This window comes from Typopeltis vanoorti, chromosome 2, assembly GCF_054136105.1.
Source record: "Typopeltis vanoorti isolate ZY-2024b chromosome 2, IOZ_Tvanoo_1.0, whole genome shotgun sequence".
Taxonomy (NCBI): domain Eukaryota; kingdom Metazoa; phylum Arthropoda; class Arachnida; order Uropygi; family Thelyphonidae; genus Typopeltis; species Typopeltis vanoorti.
Window position 1 is genome coordinate 83,413,767 of NC_143550.1, and position 26,029 is coordinate 83,439,795.

General features: G+C 34.5%; 1 protein-coding gene across 2 annotated transcripts in view; it reads left to right on the forward strand.

Moving 5' to 3' along the window:
- Positions 1-25,648, forward strand: part of LOC150109217 (uncharacterized) — a 75,350-nt gene extending 49,702 nt beyond the window's left edge. For both annotated transcript variants that reach the window (XM_090406351.1, XM_090406359.1), the window contains exon 5: positions 24,060-25,648. In XM_090406351.1, the coding sequence (XP_090262477.1) occupies positions 24,060-24,282 (223 nt within the window). In that variant the 3' untranslated portion in view covers positions 24,283-25,648. The remainder of the gene's footprint in view (positions 1-24,059) is intronic.
- Positions 25,649-26,029: the final 381 nt, after the last annotated feature.

The following is a 26,029-nucleotide window of genomic DNA, read 5'->3' on the forward strand; positions in this document are numbered from 1 at the left end:
AAGTTTCTTGAAATTGGAGATCACTGTTGGTCCATGGGCTGTAGGATAGCGGTGGTGTTGGGTGGAAAGTAGAGAACCTTTATAAAGCTGAACTCCTCGAGGTTTGGTGGGTGGGCAGGAGCATTGTCAAGGACAAGAAGGGCTTGCAGGGGGAAGTTATTGACCTCAAGATATTCCTTAACAGCAGGACCAAAGACCAAGTTGACCCACTGTACAAAAAACTGCCTGGTGACCCATGCCTTTGGGTTTGCCCTCCACATAATCTGCAGTTTTTCTTTTAAAACCTTATGTGTCTTGAAGGCTCTGGGGTTTTCTGAGTGGTATACAAGCAGCGACTTGATCTTGCAATCACCACTCATATTTGCACACAATGCGAGGGTCAACCTATCCTTCATGGGCTTGTTACCTGGCATCTTCTTTTCTTCTGCTGTTATGTAAGTTTTGCTTGGCATCTTTTTTGTCACAGTTGAAAATTTGTTGGGGGATGTATCCTTTGGCTTCGATCAATTCAGCAAAGGTTTTTACAAATTCCTCAGCTGCCTTAGAATCAGAGCTCACTGCCTGACAACGGAGTGAATGCCGGTCCTTTTCGGAAATTTTCAAACCACCCACGACTGGATTTGAACTGCTCTTGTGAAGCCTCCTGTGCTGAATAATTTTGATATAACGGTTGTAATGTAAAATTTTATTTTAATATAATTTAAAGCAAGTTCTTTAAGCCACTTCAAGCCTCCAGTAGCCAGCAGTCTCACACCAGATGATAGAATTTATCTCTGCTTAAATACTTTCATAAAGCATCCATGCACTCAGCATGGCCAAACAGGCCATACAAGAATTAGAAAGAGATCACTTACACAAAAGAAGGAAATATTTATTATAAAATGTTTGCCCATGTATCTTGGTATACAAGAGCATGCACACATAACAAAAAATTAGCATTGTTAATGCAAAATCTGAGTTTAAAATAGAGTACCTATTCAAACAAGCAAAACAAATCAGTTAATTGCGATAAGGATCACTGTTTAAGTAACACGGTTAACTACCTAGCATAGAGGAAAGTTGTTCCCTTATAATTTAAGGCTTTTTCACAAATCATCCTAAGCATTCAATGTTGTGCAGATATGTGTGGAGAATAATAATTTTTGCTCTTTTGGAAAGTTCATTTCACATATTTTGAAAGAAAACACACTGGTTATTATATTTGTGCTAAATTTCAGCATTACCCTTATCAAAAATACCAAAATTCTGACACCATAAGAACTCTCATCCATTGAGCTCACTCTACTAATGTCATGCTACATCAAGAAATACAGCACATCAAATCCATTTTCTTATCTGATATTTTCATGGGTTGTTCGTCAAAACCATAAACAACTATAGAGCTATCTTGCAAAGATACTTAAGTCCTCTTGGTATTCAAATAGATCAAATAGATCCTGTAAGTTTTGTAAGATTTCTTCATTTCTAGGTAAGGACAGGTTTCTCCATATTGGCTTTTGTGGTGTTTATCAGATCCCTTGCTATGGTTTTATCCTAATTTGACCATTCTGGAAGATTCACAGCCATTTGTCATGGTGACCATACAAATTACATCAAGTACCATGAGCGTTTAAACACCTCTAAATATAGTTTTTTCTATAAAAAGATCCAAGTTCTAATTAAGCCTTATGGGGTACAACAATCATACAACCCTTAAAGGGGGGTGCTTAAGGGTCAAAGCTGTATAAATGAGAGGAGACCTCCACATAGCCTTTAAAGGAATGTGGAGAAAATAAGGCATTGATTAGGCCACATGGATTATTTGCAGATTTGGGTACTAGTTTCACATGGTGATGAGAATATGTTAGGAAGGGACTAAAGAATATTGACTAAGGTGGTAACCGGTCTTTGGAATCTGGGGTATGAAGAAATTGAGGAAATGCAATTTACAAAGCCTCTTCATGAGGCTTTGTAAATGCCATGAAGAATGATAGACTGAAGGGTGCAGTCAGCAGAGTTTTGAACATAAAATGGTATATGAGATAGATATGCAAGTTATTAAGTATTTATAAAATAGATATTGAGAAGATTCTTCAAATGGTAACAGGAAGATATTTTTGGATAGAGAGAGAGAGAGAGTGAGTGGGGAGTATACGAAAATGGATTAGTTGAGGTGGTGGGAATGATTCTTCTTAAACATGGTGCCCAAAGTAGACTCCCCCCCACTGCAAAGAATCACACCATAAATGTCCTGTGATAATGACATTTTGGTAATAGAAGAGAAAGAATGAAACTGTTTCTTTTTATTAATTTTAAGCTACACTACCACCACAAAATACCCAAATCATAAAGAAATTACAGTACAAATTACTATCAGTGCAATAAATTTATTTAGTTAGTTAGGCATAACTTGTATAATATCTATATAATATCTTTAACCAAATAGAAATTCACAGAATTTTTCAAGTCTTTTAAATTAAAAATACTGTAATTATTTTGTCAACAGTATTAATTTATATTTTACTGCACTAATAGTAATTTCTACTGTACTTCATGACTACTGCATGAAGAAAGACATCTCATGCTACAACAGTTCTTTTATTTCATAATATTACAGACATCTCAATGCAAATTGGAATCTCTAGTAACAAGAACCGACTGTAAATGTGAAAGATTGCCTTCAGGAGATAGTGCTTGCTTTACCTTCTCTACCAAATGGCTTTCTACATGATCACTTTGGCTTTCTACATTTCACCTTGTAATTATCCTTCTCTTCCATTAATCTTTCACAGTTAGAGCCATTAATGGATTAATTGCAGTGGAGTTACAACATCCAGTTTACATTTAGTCAAGTGGTCTCAAGACCACTTGACTAAAAGTAAACTGTCTTATTTGGAATTTCCTGCATCAGAAATTTTCTTTCAATATTTCAACATTTTGCTTTACATTTTATTTGTTCATTCACAAGGGATATGGATTTTACATGTGTGAAAATAAAACAACATAAATCATAACTGAGGAGTGCTTAAGGGTCAAAGCTGTATAACTGAGAAGAAACCTCCACGTAGCCTTTAAAGGAATGCAGAGAAACGACCAGGGCTTCTGACCTAATGTCCAATCCTCACCTTCTCGTGGTGCACCGTTTTGGGTATCTGGTTGGATACTGAATGAACGAGGATGGGCTGGCAATTTGGGATTTATCCGACCAAATTGTATACCTATTGGTTAAACCAAAATAAAAAATGATGGTACAACATGACAAAATTTCATGCCGGCTGGAGCGTCGCCCAGTTAAACAAGGCCCCTGTTGTTTTCGCCAGGGAACCAGGGCAAACAGCAAAATGTCAGCTACTGGAACAAATCTGAAAGCACACCCCAACTCAACATCACCAGAGTTAAAGATTGGTACTATCAACATAAGAAGCCTGAATGGCAAAGAAATGCAGCTAGCTGAGGAATTAGATAAGTACCAGATAAACATAATAGGGGTGATTGAAACAAAAAAGACAAAAACCGGTGAGTTCTTTCTGAGCAATAAATACAAAATGTTATATTCAGGAAATGACAATTAAGGAAAAGGAGTAGTAGCCATAGTATTAAAATTCAAAATACAATGCCAATCTTCTTGAATGGCAGGCAGTCTCAAGTAGAGTGATGTGGGTAAATATGAGAATGGGGAACTGGACAATGAGACTTATTTGTACCTATGGTCCCACAGAAGGTTCCACTAAGGTAGAAGTGGAGGAATGTTTTGATGCTTTAGAAAAAGCAACTGACACAACGAAAAGGGAAAAGTTGGTCCTTGTTGGGGATCTAAATAGCAGAGTAGGAAATGATTGTGAGACATACAAAAATATTTTGGGAAAATTTGGAGAAAAGAGCAAAGCTAATAATAATGGCAAATATCTGTTGGATGTCTGCTCAGGACATGGACTGGTTATTACTAACACCATGTTCCAACATAAAAATGTGCACAAATTCACATGGAGAGAAGAGGCAAGGAATAAGAAAAGTCTCATTGACTATGTTATTCTTGATAGTGATGTTTTCTCCCTGGTGCAGGACACCAGAGTGTACAGAGGATTTGAAATTGGAAGCGATCACTATTTAGTCTTGAGCAGGATAAAATTGAATTTCATATTGAAAAGAATAACATGTAAGAAAGTTTTAAAGCGAATAAAAGTTGAGCAGCTCTCAGATGTGAACTGTAGACTAAAATACACAAAGATTATTGAAGAAAAAATGAAAGAGTTTGAGAACAGGAACCAATCCTTGGAGATTCAGTGGCAAGCCTTGAAGAAAACCCTAATTGATTCGGCCAGAGAGGCATGTGGTGAGGTTGTCTGCAAGGATAGAAAAATCAGAACTCCATGGTGAACACAGGAAGTTAAAGAGGTAGTGAAGGAAAGGAGAAGAAAGCATATCAAAAGTTCCTGGCAAACAAGTCTGCTTTTGCTCTTCGAGAATACAGAGATAAATGTAAGAAAGAAACACTGTGCAAAACTAACTAAACAAAAATAATGGGAAGACTTTGGCGAGAACGTAGAAAATAAACATCAAGAAGGTGGTAAGATATTCTGGAGGTTGTTGAAGAAGCTTAGGAATGGAGGAAAGAGTGCTGTAAAAGGAGTTATAGATGATAAAGGTGACATGAAAAAACAGAAGAAAAAGATATCCTTGAAAAATTGCTAAATGAAACGAGCAGTGATAGCACAGTGGTAAAAGAACACTCAACAGGCATACAGTCAGGAATACATATATCCATATTTGAATTAGAAAAAGCCATCAAAGGCTTGAAATGTGGAAAATCAGCAGGAGTAGATGATATTCGACCAGAAATGCTGAAGTATGGGGATATAAAAGTCTTACAGTGGCTGCACTGCATAGTTCAGAGAGCCTGGACAGAGGAACGAATTCCCGATGATTGGAGTAGATCTCTAATAGTACCCATATATGGTTGTTACACTTATCATTTTTAGTAGATTTCTGTACGAAATTAAGCAATTTAAATTTAGAGTTAAAAGGTAGAGATAAAAATTTGATTGACATGTTAAGTTCAATAAAAACTTTCCAACAATACTCATCATTATCAAATTCCTGTGATGTACTCTCAACAGGTGTACAGGACATGATAGTACTACATGAAATATTTACATCATTACTAACTTCCTATCTACAATTTTCCTTCAAATCAGTCTGTTACTTGTCAAGACTCCAACATTATCAGATCTTATATTTCTATCGTCTAAGGCACTTTGTACAGTATCAATCCACCTATATCTTGGTTTTCCTCTTGGTCATTTTCCTGCCAACCTGGGAGAGAACACTTGTTTTCTAATCTTTCCTCACCCATTCTGTTTAAGTGACCATACCACCTTAGATTAGCTTGGCTAACGCATTCCTGGACGCTGACAATGTCAAGTTTTTTCCTAATATCCTCATTTTTAATATGATATTGCCATTGATGCCATCTGTTCACGCCTATAATCTTTCTCAGGACTCTCATATCTGCGGTCTCTAGTCTTTGGTCAAGTGTTTTACTTTTTGACCCTGCTCCAGCTAATTTAGTGCTTTGACTAATTTCTCTCTTATTCCATATAAATTTATTCAATTGACTTCCTACCATACCAGCTTTGTTGATTCTGTTCTCTATTTCTACATTTAATTTATCATCTTCACTAAAAATCGTGCCTAAGTAGCTGAAATGTTTTACTTGTTCCACAGGTTCTCCATTCACAACGCAGTCGACAATTCTGCATATTTTCATTGTCTCTGTCTTTTTTTATTGCTGACCTTCATACCATATCTATTACAACAGTTATTCAATTTAGTCAGAGAATCTTGCAGACTTGTAGCAAATTTATTTAGAAGTATGATATCATGTTTAATACCACTTTCCTTCATAGTGTGATCCATATAGACAATGAATAACAGAGGGGATAATGTACATCCTTGTCACCAGATTTAACATTTAAACCACCTTCCTGTACTTCCTTCAATCCTAACTGCTGACTTAGAACTCAAATAAAGACTAAGCATTGCTTGATATAATGCCCCATTGTCAACATATAGCTGTAGCGTATTGAATAGCTTCTCTCTTGGCACCTTGTTGTATGCCTTTTCCAGATCGACAAAACTTAAATATAGATCTTTGTTATATTCCCATGCTTTCTCAACTATTTGTCATAATGTGAAGATCTGATCCTGACAGCCTCTATTTGGCCTGAATCCAGTTTGTTCTTCACCCAGCTTTTCTTCCACAATTCTTCTCAACTGTTTCTCAAGTATACTTGCATAAATCTTGCAATAATTGCTAAATATCACTGCTTGTTTCATTTATACAATTTTTCAATTTCTCCTGTTTTCATGTCACCTTTATCATCTCTAACTCGGAAAGAGTGCTTTTACAGCACTCTTTCCTCCATTTCTAAGCTTCTTCAACAACCTCCAGAATATCTTACCACCTTCCTGATATTTATTTTCTATGTTCTTGCCAAAGTCCTCCCATGACTTTTGTTTAGCTAGTTTTATACAGTGTTTCGCTTTCTTACATTTGTCTCTGTATTCTCTAAGAGCAAAAGCAGACTTGTTTGTCAGGAACTTTTGATATGCTTTCTTCTTTTCCTTCACTACCTCTTTAACTTCCTGTGTCCACCATGGAGTTCTGATTTTTCTATCCTTGCAGACAACCTCACCACATGCCTTTCTGGCTGAATCAATTAGGTTTTTTTTCAAGGCTTGCCACTGAATCTCCAAGGTTTAGTTCCTGTTCTCAAATGCTTTCATTTTTTCTTTAATAATCTTTCTGTATTTTAGTCTATAGTTCACATCTGAGAGCTGCTCAACTTTTATTCGCTTTAAAACTTTCTTACATGTTATTCTTTTCAATATGAAATTCAATTTTATCCTGCTCAGGACTAAATAGTGATCGCTTCCAATTTCAAATCCTCTGTACACTCTGGTGTCCTGCACCAGGGAGAAAACATCACTATCAACAATAACATAGTCAATGAGACTTTTCTTATTCCTTGCCTCTTCTCTCCATGTGAATTTGTGCACATTTTTATGTTGGAACATGGTGTTAGTAATAACCAGTCCATGTCCTGAGCAGACATCCAACAGGTATTTGCCATTATTATTAGCTTTGCTCTTTTCTCCAAATTTTCCCAAAATATTTTTGTATGTCTGACAATCATTTCCTACTCTGCTATTTAGATCCCCAACAAGGACCAACTTTTCCCTTTTCGTTGTGTCAGTTGCTTTTTCTAAAGCATCAAAACATTCCTCCACTTCTACCTTAGTGGAACCTTCTGTGGGACCATAGGTACAAATAAGTCTCATTGTCCATTCCCCATTCTCATATTTGTCCACATCACTCTACTTGAGACTGCCTGCCATTCAAGAAGATTGGCCTCGTATTTTGAGTTGAATACTATGGCTACTCCTTCTTTTCCTTGATTGTCATTTCCTGAATATTACATTTTGTATTTATTGCTCAGAAAGATCTCACCAGTTTTTGTCTTTTTTGTTTCAATCACCCCTATTATGTCTATCTGGTACTTATATAATTCTTCAACTAGCTCTATTTCTTTGCCATTCAGGCCTCTTATGTTGTTAGTACCGATCTTAAACTGTGGTTAGAGTTAAAGATCGGTACTATCAGCATAAGTAACGATGTTGAGTTGTGGTGTGCTTTCAGATTTGTTCCAGTAACTAACTTTTCGCTGTTTGCCCTGGTTTTGTGACGAAAACAATGGGAGTCTTGTTTATCTGGACGATGCCCCAACTGGCATGAAATTTTGTCATGTTGTACCATCATTTTCTATATTGGTTTAAGCCAATAAGAATACAATTTGGTATGCTAAATCCCAAATTGCCAGCCCATTCTCGTTCATTCAGTGTCCAGGTAGATACCCAACAGGGTTCACCACGAGAAGGTGAGGATTGGACATTAGATCAGAAGCCCTGGTCGGTTCTCCACATTCTTTTAAAGGCTATGTGGAGGTCTCCTCTCAGTTATATAGCTTTGACCCTTAAACTCCTCCAACAATACTTACTTTTATTGAAGAAAAATAAAAATGACCACGAATTTAGACATCTTTCATATTTATTAAAATTTTTTGAACAAAATCAAGAAATGCTTCGCTATGATTTAAAAGAATTTATTCGTGAAATAGAATTAGTTGAGGAAGAAATAAATTCAAGATTTAAAGATTTTAATAAAACAAATGATTGTGTGTTTTATCAATAATCCATTTGAAGAAAATTTGAACATCACAGAAATTTCAAATAAAATTAGTGGGCTATTTGATATAAACTAAGCTGAAGTAGAACTTGAGATAATAAACATTCAGAATAGTTTACATTTAAAATCAATAAACAATGAGGTCATTTGGAAGCATGCACATGAAAAATTCCCAATATTAACTGATATCGCGCGTAAAATTCTGTCATGTTTCAATTGATATAGTTGTCAGAATCCGCTTTTTCAAATATGACCGTCATAAAAAATCAATTAAGAAACCAAATTACAAATGATCATTTCGATGATTGTTATTATTGATATTTGTACTTCTTCATATCAACTTGACTATGAAAATATTGCGAGGCCCAAACAATGCCAAATTTCACATTAACTTTTTTTTTTTTTAGTCATCCAGCATTTCCTGAAACTTGTGAGTTTGTAATCAATCTGTTGTTTTTTCTAACTTTGGTTTTCCAAAATAGAGAAATAAATATTTTATTCCAATATATATTTTTTTATTTTTTTGTTCTATTAAAATATTTGTTGTATTAAAAATAATTAAAAGTGATAAATAAATTTTTAAATACACAAAGTTTTTAGTTGTTTATTTGTGCGTAATCAGATATCAGGTTGGGGGAACGTGATCTATGTAACAGAGTAGATCACTGAATAACTTTGTATAGAAAAATAGCTCGCGTAGTAAAAAAAGGTTGTACACCACTGCCTTAAAAGAACTGTTACCAGTCTCAGAAGGAAAAGAAAGTAATGGCTGAAATAATCAGTTTCAGAGAAATAGTTCAGTTTTAGAATTGCCTGCTTCAGCAGACACAACTGTATCATAATATTATTTCTTTTCTTGAAACGGTAAAATGAAGTAATAGATTGCAGACTTGTACAAAATTATTAGACAAAAAAGTACTTATAATTCAGTTCCTGGTATGGATGGGGATGGTGTAATTGAATACCTAAAATATCTCAAAATAAATAAATTGTAGCTGTCAGTTTTTAGGGAAAGACAGCATATACTATTATATTAATTAAAAAAACTTTTATTAATACTTCCTATATTTCGGTAATGTTACATTACCATCTTCAGGTAATATAGGAAGTATTAATTAAAGTTTTTTAATTAATATAATAGTATACGTTGTCTTTCCCAAAAAATTGACAGTTATGTATCATCAACGTATAAGTTTATCTACAAGAAAAACATAAATTTTAAATTTATGTTCATATGATATGTTGCAATTATTTCCACTGTTTATTCAGAATTGGATACTTTCATTGATATTATTGTTCTTATTATTTATGAGAACTTTCCACCCCCAACCCCCCAATCTAAATTTGTGATAGTCTCAAAATTGGAATCAACTAATGTAGTTTAACATTATTTCTCTTTCATAAAAGCAGAAAAACATCTAAAATTGTTAGCACGGTGATAACCATATTTAGAATTTTGCAAGAATATAAAAATGGATTGTTCAGGTCATATTAATATTGTTTGCAAACGTTTTTGATATGAATATATAACAAAATTATTTAACAATATCATGAAAACCAGTTCCCATAGTATTTTCAGTTAAATGAAGAAGAAAAAAAAAAAACTGAATAAAATAACTTGTTCCATTGCACTAACTTCAAAAGATTGCAGATATTTCTAGTAATAAATAAATTTATTGCTAAGATCGATTTAATGTTTTGTTTTGAAATAGTTATGATTTATGTTATTTTATTTTCACACATGTAAAATCCATATCCCTTGTGAATGAACAAATAAAATGTAAAGCAAAATGTTGAAATATTGAAAGAAAATTTCTGATGCAGGAAATTCCAAATAAGACAGTTTACTTTTAGTCAAGTGGTCTTGAGACCACTTGACTAAATGTAAACTGGATGTTGTAACTCCACTGCAATTAATCCATTAATGGCTCTAACTGTGAAAGATTAATGGAAGAGAAGGATAATTACAAGGTGAAATGTAGAAAGCCAAAGTGATCATGTAGAAAGCCATTTGGTAGAGAAGGTAAAGCAAGCACTATCTCCTGAAGGCAATCTTTCACATTTACAGTCGGTTCTTGTTACTAGAGAATCCAATTTGCATTGAGATGTCTGTAATATTATGAAATAAAAGAACTGTTGTAGCATGAGATATGTCTTTCTTCATGCAGTAGTCATGAAGTACTGTAGAAATTACTATCAGTGCAGTAAAATATAAATTAATATTGTTGACAAAATAATTACAGTATTTTTAATTTAAAAGACTTGAAAAATTCTGTGAATTTCTCTTTGGTTAAAGATATTATACAGATATTATACAAGTTATGCCTAACTAACTAAATAAATTTACTGCACTGATAGTAATTTGTACTGCATTTTCTTTATGATTTGGGTATTTTGTGGTGGTAGTGTAGTTTAAAATTAATAAAAAGAAGCAGTTTCATTCTTTCTCTTCTATTACCAAAATGTCATTATCACAGGACATTTATGGTGTTGTGATTCTTTGCAGTTGGGGGGGGGGTCTACTTTGGGCACCATGTTTAAGAAGAATCATTCCCACCACCTCAACTAATCCATTTTCACATATTCCTCACTCACTCTCTCTCTCTATCCAAAATATCTTCCTGTTACTGTTTGAAGAATCTTCTCAATATCTATTTTATAAATACTTAATAACTTACATATCTATCGCATATACCACATTTTATGTTCAAAACTCTGCTGGCTGCACCCTTCAGTCTATCATTCTTCATGGCATTTACAAAGCCTCATGAAGAGGCTTTGCAAATTGCATTCCCTCAATTTCTTCATACCCACATTCCAATGATCGGTTACCACCTTAGTCAATATTCTTTAGTCCCTTCGTAACATATTCTCATCACCATGTGAAACTAGTAACCAAATCTGTGCAAATAATCCATATGTGGCCTAATCAATGCCTTAAACAATGCAATCATAACTTCTATTTCTGCATGTCTAGGTGCAGTAGAAATTACTATCAGTGCAGTAAATTATAAATTAATACTGTTAATGGTGTTAACGCATCATTGCCATAATTCAGTGTGTTAACACTGTACATTGCACAAGGTGTGTAACCCATGAACTTCAGGTCCTTGTCTTCTACTTCTCCCACATCTCTCATCTCCTCTAAAATTTCCCTACTTTGCATTCCTTTTTGTTGCTTACTAAATTTCAGAACCTTACTGTTTGCGACAATAAACTGACAGTTCCACTCAGATAATCTATTCAAGTCCTATAAGGCTGCATCATCTGCAAACAGTTGCATATCTGCAGTTAAACACATGTCAATATCATAAGTATACAAGTTGAACAACAGTTGCCCCAAAACATACCCCTACTGTGCACCACTAGTGACTTTCCTCTTTTGGAATACGCACCCCCCATATAGAACTTGCAGATATCTGTCAAGTGGATAGCATCTCTGTTTTCTGTCAAGTTCTGGATTCAGATCCCATGGATGTTTGTGAACATTTTTATGTGAAAAATGAATTTTGTTACTAGGTGTGAGCTCTGTGGTTATTAGAAATTTGAAGTTGCATGGGAAAGTTTCGTGCTTGGTCTGTGGAACAAGTTTTCCAGGTTATCCTGATCTTTAGCTCTCCCCTAGAACTAATGTTATGTCATTTATAACCTATTGTTAGTGCACATAAAAAAATTATCTGTTTCACCTCAAATGCATTATTTACCTTAAACATAAGGTCTTTCAAATTAACATACCTTACTTTTGCTCCATTTCCATAGTGCACCCTAGATAATAATCCTATTTTCATCAGGGGAAACTGACGTACTTTGCTTTCAATAAAGTTATTGCATGATTGAAGTTTAACATGAATCTTTATAAGAGGTTTTTTCTATTTTAAAATTGACAACAGTTAATTCCATACACAGCTGACTGTCACTATTGCAGACTGACAGGAACAATAGGAATAGTTTGTCATGGTGGATAATTTGCCATAATTGCCTTTCTTTAGAATACCCATCTGAATTTTTTCCATCATTTAGATAGTTTGTTATAATGCCATTTGCCATAGTTTATGAAAGATATTGAAAAAACTTAGAAATGGAGGAAAGAGTACTATAAAAGGAATCAAAAATTATTAAGGTGTAATAAAGTAGTTTAATCCTTTATCCAAGTGTAGGCAAACAAAGTTTGCGCCTGAAAGTATCTTCAGGACTGGAGTAAGGTGGTACAACATCAGGGCGACTCCTTGCAAAGGTGGAGCAAGCTACTAACACTCCTATCTCAGTATCTCCCATAATGTAAAACACATTTCCTTGTGGATATGTCTAATGTTATGCATTAAGGGAAGGGCCACTACCCAGACTAGTTTCGACCTTTATTGAGGTCTCTTTAGTGAAATCCAGAGTAATTTATTAAAAAGGTGGCACACCGTTTGGCAACTCCTATAGGTAGAGGTGATCTGCTAATGCTTCTGACTGGTATCTCCACTTGGGCCTGGCTCCCACTGAAGAGACCTCAATAAAGGTCGAAACTAGTCCGGGTAGTGGCCCTTCTCTTAATGCATAACATTAGACATATTCGCAAGGAGATGTTTTTGCATTATTGGAGATACTGAGGTAGGAGTGTTGGTATCTTGCTCCACCTTTGCAAGGAGTCGTCCTGGTGTTGTACCACCTTACCCCAGTCCTGAAGATACTTTCAGGCACAAACTTTGTTTGCTCACACTTGGATAAAGGATTAAACTAAATTTATTATATTCTAACCAAGTGAAAAATAAACTTTCAACAATTATTAAGGTGGCATGAAAACTGAAGATAAATATATTCTAGATGGCCAGAGTAACTGTTTTCAAAGGTTGCTAAATAAAATAAGCAGCGACATGGTAATAGGACACACTCGATCACGTGTACATATCAGCACTTGAAAAAGCTATCAAAAAACAGAAATGTGGAAATGCAGCTAGGCGAGATAATATTCAACCAGAAATGCTCAAATATGGTGGTATAAAAGTTAAAAAAATTACTAAACATATAGGAATGTTTTTGAAAAACTTGGATAAAAGATCAAAGCTAATAACAATGGCATCTGCTGGATTTCTGTTTGGAGATGGACTAGTTATTATTAACACCATGTTCCAACATAAAAATGTGCACAACACATGGAGAGAAGAGGCGAGAAATGAAGGAAGTTGTAGAAAACGACATAATTATGAATCGTTTTACAATTGTTTCTCTGTGTTAGTTTTGGTTTCATACATGTTACGAAACCAAAATACTTGTGATATACCCAATACTGATATAAATATTTATGTTAAAGAAATCTGAAGCATATAAGATTGGTAAGTACAGATATCAGAAAATTGTAATGATTTCAATGGCTGTTTATTTCAAATGCCTGTTTTCATTGTCTTTTTAATGCCTTTTCATTGTTTATTCAGTTTAGTCAGGGAATCCTGCAAACTTGTCCTAGATTTATTTAGGAATATAACATCATCTGCATAAAGAGCTGAGATTAGCATCTCCAGTTTTGATATCAGGTTTAATACCGATTTCTTCATAATGTGATCCATATAGATGATGAATAACAGTGAGATAATGTATGAATTTGATAAAGAATTGTGCCTAGTATTAAGGGTCAGGTCTGGATAAATCGGAAGAGACCTCCACATTGCCTTTTGGGAATACAGAAATCCGACCAAGGCTTCTGAACTGATGTCCAATCCTCACCTTCATATGTACCACCCTGTTGGGTATCTACCTGAATATTGAATAAACAAGGATGGGCTGACAATTTGGGATTTAGCTAGCCAAATTATTAGCTTAAACTAAAGGGTGTCCCAAAATTCACGCAAGATTTAAATTTAGCACCATTTGTGCGGTAAAGCATTGCCAACGAGAAAAAAAAGACAGCGTGACAGCTGACAGTTCAGGGTTATTAAAAATGGAGTGCTACATGAAAGAACAACTCATTTTCATTGTTGAGCAATATTTTAAAAATAATGAAGGTTTGGCAGCTACAGTTCGCAATTTTCGTACAAAATATGGTCGGAATAGTGATTTAACTTCAACTGTGAAAAGATTAATTAAAAAATTCAAGGAAACTGGATCAATTAGTGATCTTATACACTCTGGCTGTCCTTCAACAAGTCATTCAACAGAAAACATTGAAGCAGTTCGTGAGAGCGTTGCTGAGAGTCCAGGAACATCAATTCAGCACCGTGGTCTTGAATTGGGCATTTCAAGAAGCTCTCTACAGCGTATTCTCACGAAAGATTTGCATCTTTATGCTTACAAAGTTCAATTGACTCAAGAACTGAAGCCTACTGACTGCGAAGAGAGTTCGTTGAATGGATTATGGAACAACAACAAGTGGATGCTTATTTTTCGAACAAAATTGTTGCATTTGGGGTTCAGAAAATCCATGAGTGATTGTTGAGAAACAAATGCATCCACAACATGTCACTGTTTGGTGCAGATTTTGGGCTGGAGGCATCATCGGTCCATTCTTCTTCGAAAATGCGGCTGGTGAGGCAGTAACAGTTAATGGTGCTCTCTATCGCGACATGATAATCCAGTTTTTTGTGCCTAAATTGCAAGATATGGATGTGGACGACATGTGGTTTCAACAAGACGGTGCCACATGCCATACAGCTCGAGAAACAATTCAATTACTGCATGAGTCATTTCCTGGTCATGTAATTTCCTGTTTTGGTGATCAGAATTGGCCGCCCAGATCATGTGACTTAACACCATTGGACTTTTTTCTTTGGGGTTTTTTGAAGTCTAAGGTTTATGCCAACAAGCCCACGACCACTCACGCCTTGAAGGAGGAAACCGAGCGCTGTATCAATGAAATTCAGCCACATTTATGCAAAACGGTCATGGAAAATTTCAACAAAAGAGTGCGTATGTGCCAGCAAAGCCGTGGAGGCCATTTACCCGATATGCTATTCCATGCATAACCCTATACTGTATACTTTATGAATCAATAAGAAATTACAATTTTTAATTAAAAACCTGTGTTTTCTATCAAAATTACTTCTTGTGTGAATTTTGGGACACCCTGTATAACTGAAAATGTTGGCAATGTGTTGGAATTTCATACTGGCTGGGGCGTTGCCTGGTTAAACAAGGTCTCCGTTTTTGGAATAAACCCCAACTCAACATCAGCAGAAATGAAGATTGACACTATCATCAATTAAGCATCAATGTAAAAGAAATGGAACTAGCAGAAGAATTGGATAAGTACCAGAACTTCTTTACCAAAATAAAGAAGATAAAAACAAGTGAGATCTTTCTCACCTGTTTGAATGGCAGGCAATATCAAGTAGAGTGATGTGATATCAGAATGGAGAACTGGACAATGAGACTTATTTGTGCTTATGGTCCCACAGAAGGTTCTAATAAGGAAGCATTTGGTAAAATTAGCTAAAGAAAAGTCATCGGAAGACTTTGGTAAGAATATGGAAAATAAAGATCAGGAAGGTGGTAAAATATTCTGGAGGCTGCTGAATAAAATTCAGAAATGGAGGGAAAAAAGTACTGTAAAAGGAATTAGAAATGATAAAGGAGTTGTGAAAACTGAGAATAAAGATATTGACTTATGGAGTAATTATTTTGAAAGATTGCTAAATGAAACCAGCAGTGGCGGCATGGTGTTATAAAACACTCAAAAGTAATGCCATTTGGAATATATATATCTGTACTTGAAGCAGATAAAGCTATCACAAACCTGAAAGTAGAAAGAGCAGCAGAAGTAGATGATATTCAACCCAGAAATGCCAAAATATGGAGGTATAAAAGTTTTATATTGGTTACACTGCATAATTCAGAAAACCTGGTCACAGGATTGAGTTTCAGATGATTGGAGTAGATGCTCTTAGTACCATCTATAAAAAAAAGTAAATAAAGCTGAATGTGAGAATTGTAGAGGATTTTCTTTACTTGAGTGTTCCTGGTAAGATTTATGCATGTATACTTTGAGAAATGACTAAAAATATTGTGGAGGGGAAGCTTGGGGGAATACAAGCTGGGTTCAGACCATACAGAATTTCAGGATCAGATTTTCACTATAAGACAAATAGTTGAGAAATCATGGGAATATGACAATGTTCTGTATTTAAGTTTTGTTGATCTGGAAAAGGCAGATGACTAGGTGCCAAGAGGAAAGTTGTTTGAAATGCTCCAGTTATATGGTGTAAATGGGACATTATATGAAGGAATACATAGCAGTTAGAATTGAAGGAGGTACAGGAAGATGGTTTGATGTTAAGTCAGGTGTGTAACAAGGGTGTACATTATCTTCCTGTTATTCATTGTTATACTCCACTATTTTACTAGATACTGTTCGTTATCAAATTCATGTTTTTCTAACAGGTGGAGAAAATGTGATTAGTTGTTGACTTTCCCTTGCAGATAGTCTCCAGCAGTACCATCGACAGGGTGTAGTATAGAGGCAGCCTGCCTCACGCGCAGCTTAAGGGCTCTCGTTCAGCCATATTGTGGTAGGCGGCGTTGCTGCGCTAACAATTCCTGTTAGCATAGCAAGTGCGGAAAGAAGTTTTTCCAAGCTTAAACTGATTAAAAATTATTTGCGAACAGCAATGACCCAAGAAAGATTGGTTGGTCTAGCAACTATATAGATAGAGGCAGATATTGCTTATAATTTAAATTTAGAAAAGCTTAAAAACAGTTTTATTGTGCGATATCCCCATAGATCAAACATTTACTTAATATTATTATGCAATCGTTTTGCATTAATGTTTCTCTTGTAATAAAAACAAACTCGCAATTGGAGATTTTTGTATATTTTTGTCTTAATCCATCAGGGGCGATATTTAATTGTTTGCCTCAGGGCGCGATCTAATCTGGCCATGGCCCTGGTCTCCAGTGATGTTTTAAGCATCTTGTAGCAAGTGTCAGAGAGGAAAATTAGTTACTTGTAATCATGGGTGCTCTTTTTTAAAAAGAGGGTATAATATGGCTGTAATTTGCATATTAGCTTGAAAAGTTCGTAAATTTCAATTTTGAATGATATTCCTCAATTTTTGAAATTTATGCTAATTTGATTTTCATCAGCTGCCTTATTTTTTAGTGCTTTAATAACATTCTCAACTTCAGTCAGAGAGAGTTCCTCACCTCAATTGGCTTCTATACGTGTAAGGTTTTCATTTAGTGGTGATGGAGATTTTAGAAGTATCTCAAAATACTGAATTCATAAATTTCTTTTTCTTGGGTGAGTTTGTGATTTATATCCTCTGAAGTTATCCCACTGTATCTTGAAGACCATCTCTGATATATTGAATTGTTTGTATTTTCAGTTTTTTAATTTGCCAGCCTTTTCTCTCAATGCAGTATTTTCTAATTAAATTTCTGCACTCTGTCGGAACCCTGATCTCTAGAGAGAGTGCATCCCCTAGGTGGTGGATGGGGGATCCTATCAGATTCAGTACATTTGGTGATCTGAATGAATTGAATAAGGACCTGTGGACCAACAACAACACCCTATGGGATATCATCTGGATAGTAAGGGTGGCATCTCTGGGGTCACCCTAGTTGGGTTTGCTCTCATCTTCCATTTACTTTGATAAAGCCCCCCACCCCTTCCTTTTGTCTTTCCAGTCTGGTCTTTGTCTTCACCAACTCCTGTCTACTTCTGATCTGATGCTATTAAAGTAGTCGAGGCTAGAGGTCTTTCCATTTTCTTATTTTAATTTGTTATTGTATGGGCAGAAGGAGGTCATAGTCAAAGTGAAGACACTTCTAGATGTCCCTGATGCTAACCCCTCTGTGTGGTCTGGTACAGTCTGGTTCCCCACAGGCTAAGAGAAGGTGCACTTTGAGAATAAGCCTCTGGTCCTCCAGGTTAGCAGTTAAACAGATGGCTGGCACCCCTTTCTTATAAAACCTTATTGCTATGTGTCCTCAAGAGAAAAATGGAACTGGACAGAAATTTAGGAAATGAAATTGGCTGTGAACACAAAATTTGAGATTTGGATCATGCACATACAAATATACATATGCTGTATTGTAAGGGATGTACAAGTATGGAAAGATTCAGAATGTAGTACAGACACTACCTGTTACTTGCACAGAGATCAACTGCAAAATTGAAGTATTAAAAGAGGTTACCATCAAAAACTTAGATTTGGTGGTTTTGATAGAAACAAAAAAGAAAGGTACCAGGTGCGAGGTTCAGGGTGGTTACATATACATCTGGGCATGGATAAGGTGAGCAGAGCAAGAGCTGTGGTATCTGTGGATTAAAAATAAATTTAAAACTTCTATTAAAAGCTGGGAAGAAGTTAATGAGCATTTATTAAAAGTAATACTCAATATTTATGGAGCAGAAATGGTTATCATAGAAACATATGCTCCAACAAAGGATGCACTGATACAGCTGTCAGATGAAAGTCAAGTGAATTAATGGAGACATGTAGAGACAACCAAGAGCAGAAAATTATAATGGTAAAAGATTGATCGCATTGTGTGAAGCACAGGAATGCCAGTTGATGAATTCATACTTTCAGCATAAAGATATATATACAGATTTACTTGGGTAAAAGAGGTTTATAATCTATTATTGACCATGTGATTACAAAGCAGCAGATGGTGCACTGTAAGGGATGTGCGAGTATTAAAAGATTCCGAATGTGGCACATATACACTACCTGTTACTTGTGCAGATAATAATTACTTGTGCCTAGAATGTGTTAAAGGAGAAATTAACACTATATAGTGACATCAAGCTAGACGAACCATGATACATGGTCAGACTTCTTCAAGATAAGAGTAATTGAGGATTGTATAACAGTAGGATTAATCAAAGATTGAATGCATGAGGTCTGGAGTGCTAATAAAGTCTATGATTATTTTGAAGAGGTTGTTTGTGAGGCAGCTAAGGAGGCACTTGAAATTTGAAAGGAATTTGAATCATAGTAGGGTGGAATGGATGACAGAAGAATCTGTTGAGGCCATCACTCAACAGATTATATATATATATATATATATATATACACACACAAAAATGTAAAGAAGAATGTTGGAACAGCGTTTGTACTGAGTCAGTCACTCATTAGGATATAATAGTTCAGCTCAGGCATGGAGGACCATCAGGTGCATGAAAACATCATACCATAGATTGTATTCAGTGAGGTTAATACCTATAGCAACCTGGATGAGTCATTTTAAGGACCTTCTGACAGAGAATAGGAAGGAGTAATTGAAAGAGATGCAGGTGGCAATTTGATGATACAGAAGCAAGTGGATCTTTTGAAAGGTGAAGTGTAAGATACCTTGACAAGGTCTTGTAATGGGAAGGCAGCCGGTCCAGGAGAAGTACCCATGGAATTGTGGAAGTATGGAGGTGGATCAGCTGCTAAGAATAATAACAAGGAAATGATGCAATTCCATTGAGTGGTCATTATTATATTATAACTCCCATTTTTAAAAAGGATAATAAGAATGATCCTTCAAATTACAGGCATTAGTATGATGGCCTCTGTTAGTAGGGTGTTAAATAAAATTATAACTACAAGGCTAGAGAAGAGTATTATCCTTTGTGTGTCTCAGTTTGACTCAGTTCCCATTAGCAAACTCTGGGGTTTGATGAAGGTAAATGTGAGTGAGTCAATCATTAGTTTGATTAGGAGAATATATAGAAGGTGCAGAGTGCCTGTTAAGTGTGGAGAACTGGTAACAACCAAGTTTATAGCATCTCAAGGTCTGAGACAAGGATGTGGAATGTCACCAACCCCAATTTACCTTGGTGCAGTGCTGGCATGCTGGAATGATTCATTTAGAGGTATGGGAATTGAGATTGGAAACAGTGTCATACATCCACTATTGTTTGCTGACAATCAACTGATAATTGCTCAATATCAAATGGCATTGACTTTATGATGATGAAACTGGTTGATTTTTACAGCATGGGTGGTCTAAAAGTTAAATTTTACCAAGGAAAAATATTTGGTGGTTGGTGGAGAAAGCAGAGATTTAGATCTTCTAGTTGGTAAAGTCAAGGTAGTAGATCATTCCAGATACTTAGAATCTACTATTCATAAGTTGGTAACATCTGAGAAAGATGCAGATGACTGTGTCAACCAAGCCCATAATGCTATTAAACAACTGAATGGTGTGTTATGGAGTTGAGACATTCGGCAAGAAACCAAGATGATGATACCCCAAATGATAGTAGAGTGTTCTGATGTATGGGAGAGAAGGATTGATATTGAATGCAAAGCAGAAAAGTTGTATAAGAGCTGTAGAGATAGATTACTTATCACAAAGATATGTGTATATTCTGCCTTCAGTTTGGAATGTGAACATCAGGGAAAAATGGAATTTGCAAGAAAATGTGATGGACTGCCTGGATTGTTGATCTTTATACTAGTATGGTCATGTTCAATGGATGCCACAGAAGAAATGGCCCAAACAAGTGATGAATTGGTCACTATCAGGAAGCCAGAAGAGAGGATGTCCTCAATTTACATGGAGAGGAAGAGTTGTAGAGGCAGTGTGATTTAGAGGGTTGCAAGAAGGTTAGTGGAATGACCTTTCACAATGAAGAGAATACAAAGCAACTGCCGAATAGTGGAAAGGTCTTTAAAAGTAAATAGTGAAAAAAATAAAAAAAAATAAATAAATAAAATAATGTTCTCATTATTCTCTGGTGTGGTGGTCCTGTAACATTTTTTACCTCATCTTATTATTATCTTTCTTTATAGCCACTCCATGCATTATAGAACTTTGTTTCTCTTTGTGTTGTTTGTGAATTGAAGAATTTCTTCTGCACAAGAAATATTTTTGATTGTAGTCTGCTTGTTTTCTATATTTCTCTCAGTTATAGGAGAAACTGAATATTATATTTTCTGCTGCCTTTTCCTCAAATTGTCATTGTATATTTACATCCTCACACTTTTCTATTAATACTTCTATTTCTGTTAACACCTCCCCATTCAATAGAAAGTCTTAGCTTGAAATCTGGTATTATCAGGTAATGATCAATATGTGTAGGTATTGACATTCCTTATGTGTCGTTTGCTAGTTGTTTATCATTACATGGTCTGTTGCTTGCTCATCTGTCTGAGGAGAACCAAGTTTGTTTATAAATATTTCTTCAGGGAAAGTATGTGCTTCTACTGCTAATCCCTTAGGAGGATACAAAATTAAAAGCTGTAATTCCATGTCATTACTAATATCATGCATACTAATTGTTGGTCTTTTTCCTACTTTAGCATTCAAGTCACCCCTAACTAATTTTATATAAACACCCAGATAAAGAATCAAATAACTTTTTAGTTAATCATAAAATTATCTTTGACATTTATCATCCATATCATCAGATGGCTCATTGCCATTGACAATTGCAACATTAAACAGATAACCAGAAATACAAATATTACAAAATCACTCATCTGTTGGTGTTGAAAGTTTTTACATTTAGCAAGATGTTATCATGCACCATAAAACCCAAACCATTTTCATGTCTTTTTTTCCTACTCTAGAATATTGTTCTGTTATTTTTCTGTAGATTAACCTAACCATTTTGTTTCTCATATATCTAAGATATGAGTATTATAATTTGCATTGTAATTGCATCACATCAATAACACATTGAAGAGATCCATGTTTAAACAGACTTTTTTGTATTCCATATTCCAGCTGTTAAGTCCATTATCCAGTTCCAATCAGTTTCTATTATGAGCAGTCTACAATTTAAACTTAAAACATGGTTCTGTACCTCTTGAATATTTTACATTAAATAGGTAGTCAGCCTGTCATTACAACCTCCCAGCTTGGAGGACCAGTGTCTTATTGTGTTCTCTTCCTTTTGGCTTATCCATCATGGGAGGCTCCTACCAGTAACTAATTACCACTGACTAGCTCTCCATTGGGACATTCAAGGACATTTCACCACAAGGTAGAGTCTCCATCAGACAGTATAAATTTATTTTTATGTGACAACTTTACATTATTTTTTTAATCATTAGAAAATAAAATGCCTTTTATTCCACAAAGGGAGTAGCCAGCCAATTTCCTTCCTTGCTGACCAATACTATCGATTATTTTAGTTTAAAAATCAACTGTAGAGTTCATTTTTCTTGATTTGCAGGATTAAAAACTTAACTTGCCCATTCTAGAGATCAACTAACTCAGGAATGGGCCAAAAAAAAGTCTTAGAAAAAGTTACTCTAGTCCAGTGGTGGCGAACCCTTTAATGTGTGCGTGCCAAAAATTTACAAATTGAGTTGCAACTCAATTTGTAACTTTTTACAGATGCTCGGTAGGGGAAAAATTAATAGAAAATTAATATAACTTAATTAATTTATTTATAATATTTTATAAATAATTATTTATAATTTTATAAATAATTTATTTTATTTTATTTATATTTATTTATATATAAAGTTCTAATGTTATTCAGTGTAAAATTGATTTTCATTATGTAGGTTAGAAAAAAAAAAAACGGTAGTGAGAAAAATATTTATGCATTGTAACTCACCATCGAAGTTAGCTGAGCAAGGGAAGCAGCAGAAAGATGTCAACTTGTTGGCGAAACGCTTACCATATTTACTCGAAAATAACTCGCCCCCTGCGTACAACTGGCACCACTGATTTTACTTGACGAAAAAAGATATTAAAAAATGTTGCACATTAAAAATGTTTAAACATGTTCACATCGAGGCAGTAACTCGCCCCTGCAGTTAACAACACCCCTCCCCAACAGCCATTATACTGCAGATGCAAGAAAAACAAGTAGTTTTATTGTATCCCTGATTAAGGTACAGAGCCTGTTGCAGTCATGTAATATAATTCTCAACAAACAGTGCAATTACAGACAGCTGGAATAAAAATGGCGCTAACTAATGAATCACATGCCCCCCCCCCCTCCTCACAGAAACTATGCTGTATAGACTTGAGCAAAACCATATGTTGCACCACAAACACAGTGTCTAACTAAAAACTATTATCCAATTTTTCAATTACATGAAATAAGTGTTTGTTTTATTGCATTTGAAAATCTTGATGGCATTATGACAGATCACAAAGGCTAACTTCAAATAAAATTCTACCACGAATTGAAATATACTATATAATGCATGTGTGAGTTCCTGTGCCAGCTTGAATGCAAACAAGCAGCAATGAAATTCACCCAAGGGTTGAAAATTTGTGTGAATTTTATTTTTGAGCCTGCTGGTGATGAGAAGTTTCATCAGAATGATAAATGCCACCCCGTCCTGAATGTGTTAAAACTAAGAAATATATAGTGAATGTTGTTATGACAGTTTCACATGTTATAGATTTCAGTTGAAGAGAATTAGCATTTCAACTCAACAATTGTAGGTTGCCTTTATCTTTGGGTAGTGTGACCTTTTGTTAATACTGCATCAATCACATGCACATCTTCATAGCTGCTCTCTGGTGTAAAAACAAAATTTAACTTGTACGTACTGTAACAATTAAAAAAAAAAGGTTGAATAATTTATAAGCGTATAAAAGGATATTACCTGTAAATCGTTGACGTGCTAGCAAAATTCTTGGACGTGTCCCCTCTGGCACGCGTGTCATAGGGTTGCCATCTATGCTCTAGTCAGTGACTAGAATCAAACTTATAGTCGTTTTTAAGACACTGGATTCAAATGCCTTTTTCATAGGCCTTCTATTTTAATCATTATATAAACATGAACTTATTATATAATTGATACATAGCATCAATTTTATTAATTTTATTTTTTTCACCCTATAATAGACATGCTGAATTTGTGTGTTTTGTAAATATATTATATTAATTTAGGTTTATTTATTGAATGAAAATTATAAGCAACTAATAGCATATTTTATTATTCTTTTATAGTCCTGAAAGTATTTCCGTTCCATCACGAAACTACAGAGTTAACGATGTTATCTCAAAAGTTGTTGAACAAGAGAGACCAAAGCAGTTGCAAGAAAATTCATCAGTATCACATCTTGCAAAAATAGTGCTTGCTGCTATTATAATTTGTGCTCTGCTTCTTTTTTATCAAAATATGGAAAGTAGTGCCAGCAATCCAGTACCTTCAATAACTAATGATTTGTGATCATCTCAAAGGCCTTGTTTGAATCATGAGACAGTTACCAACTTAATATCATATCAGTGATATTAAACATTAGTAGTCTCCCATATGAAGTAAAATGCACAATGCCTGGAAACTATCATGGATCCAAAACTTCAGTGACTGAAATTTGAACTGCTAAGAAGTATTATGTATTATTTTCTTCCTTCCTTGTTGTAAAGGACACTTAATTTATTTGTTTACTTATTTGAAAGTTTGACTTAAGATGATATAATTAAAGACTGTGTAGTAAAAAAAATCCATAATCCACATTTTTTGTGATGTGACTTATTTTTTTTTCTTGGAAAAAAATTGCATGCATTATTAAAATATGTTGTTCTGAAAATTTGCACAGTAACTTAATATTTAATTAACTGGTGGCATTTGGTAGTACTGGATGGAAAAAATAAACAATATGATACAGAAGAGAAAGTTGATTCATTGCTAAAACAGTGATCAAGAAATTAATTTAAAAAATCAAATCTGATGTTAAATTTTGATCTGGTTGAAAATTGTATTAGGACATATGTGGATTAAAGTAATTCGTTTAGAGTCAGTTTTACACAGATTCACATTTCAGAGCCTAAATATTAGTGATTTTGAATTGTAATTCTGCAGTAAAATTTGTTTGAATCATTGTAGAAGCTTTTATATTATGAGTGTTTGAAGTTTCTTTTTTTTTTTTTCCTAGAAACAGAACATTTTAATTTTGTTCTCTTGTCATTGATATGAGATGATATTTCATATATCTAGAATTTGTATACAGGACTAACATATGTTAAAATGTCATGCCCATACAGTTACTATCAGTGTTGACTGAAGCAGTATAAAATTCTTGCAATATAAAATTCAGCATACAAATAACATCTATTTGTATTTCAAAATTCCAGTATCCTTTTGAAACTTGAATAGCTTCACTAACTGTTTCATCATGTGATTTTTGCAAGAATTGAGAAGTTTGTTAAAAATTCTTCATGTTAAAAATTCTAATTCTGCATTTTTCATGGTATATTTGTTCAGAAGAGTGATTTTACTGATGATTTCATTATTTTATTACCTATTATGAACCTTTGCTTGTCTATAGAAACAGTATATTATTTCATCTGCAGGGAAGTAGCTGTAACTAATGTTAAGTGCATGTTGAGAAGTGATTAGCTTATGTTAACAAGGTTCATTTTCTAATTACTTTTCTTCATGTTAAAAATTCTTACTCCTAATATGGAAACAATGGTTCACACGTGAACTTTTTTTGAACTGTGTACAGTAATCATTATTTGCATTATTAGAATTTATACAATGATTGGTTCAAACAGATACAAAATGTATACAATAAAGTTCCAGTTTTACAGTATTGGTTCTTTAATTTACTGTTTTGGGATCACATTGATCTGGTATCTTTTTTGGCATAGCTTTGTATTATTGTCATTTAATTATAGAAAATTAGTTGTATATATGATACAGGAATAATATATGATATTATTCCTGTACTGAGAGTGTTTAATTTATTTTTTGCTTATATAATTTAAAAAAAGAAGAAAGAAAAGCGAAATAATAATTTCGCTTTTCTTGATCACTGTGCCGTTCACTAAAATAGTTTATTAATTCACTGGTAGCCTCTGCCAGCAACATTAGAATTGAACAGATACAAGATGCAGACAATGTATTATGGGATATGTTAAATTGAAACAAAAGTAGAAAGTTAATGGTTTTATGTCACCTGGTGTTCTGTTTG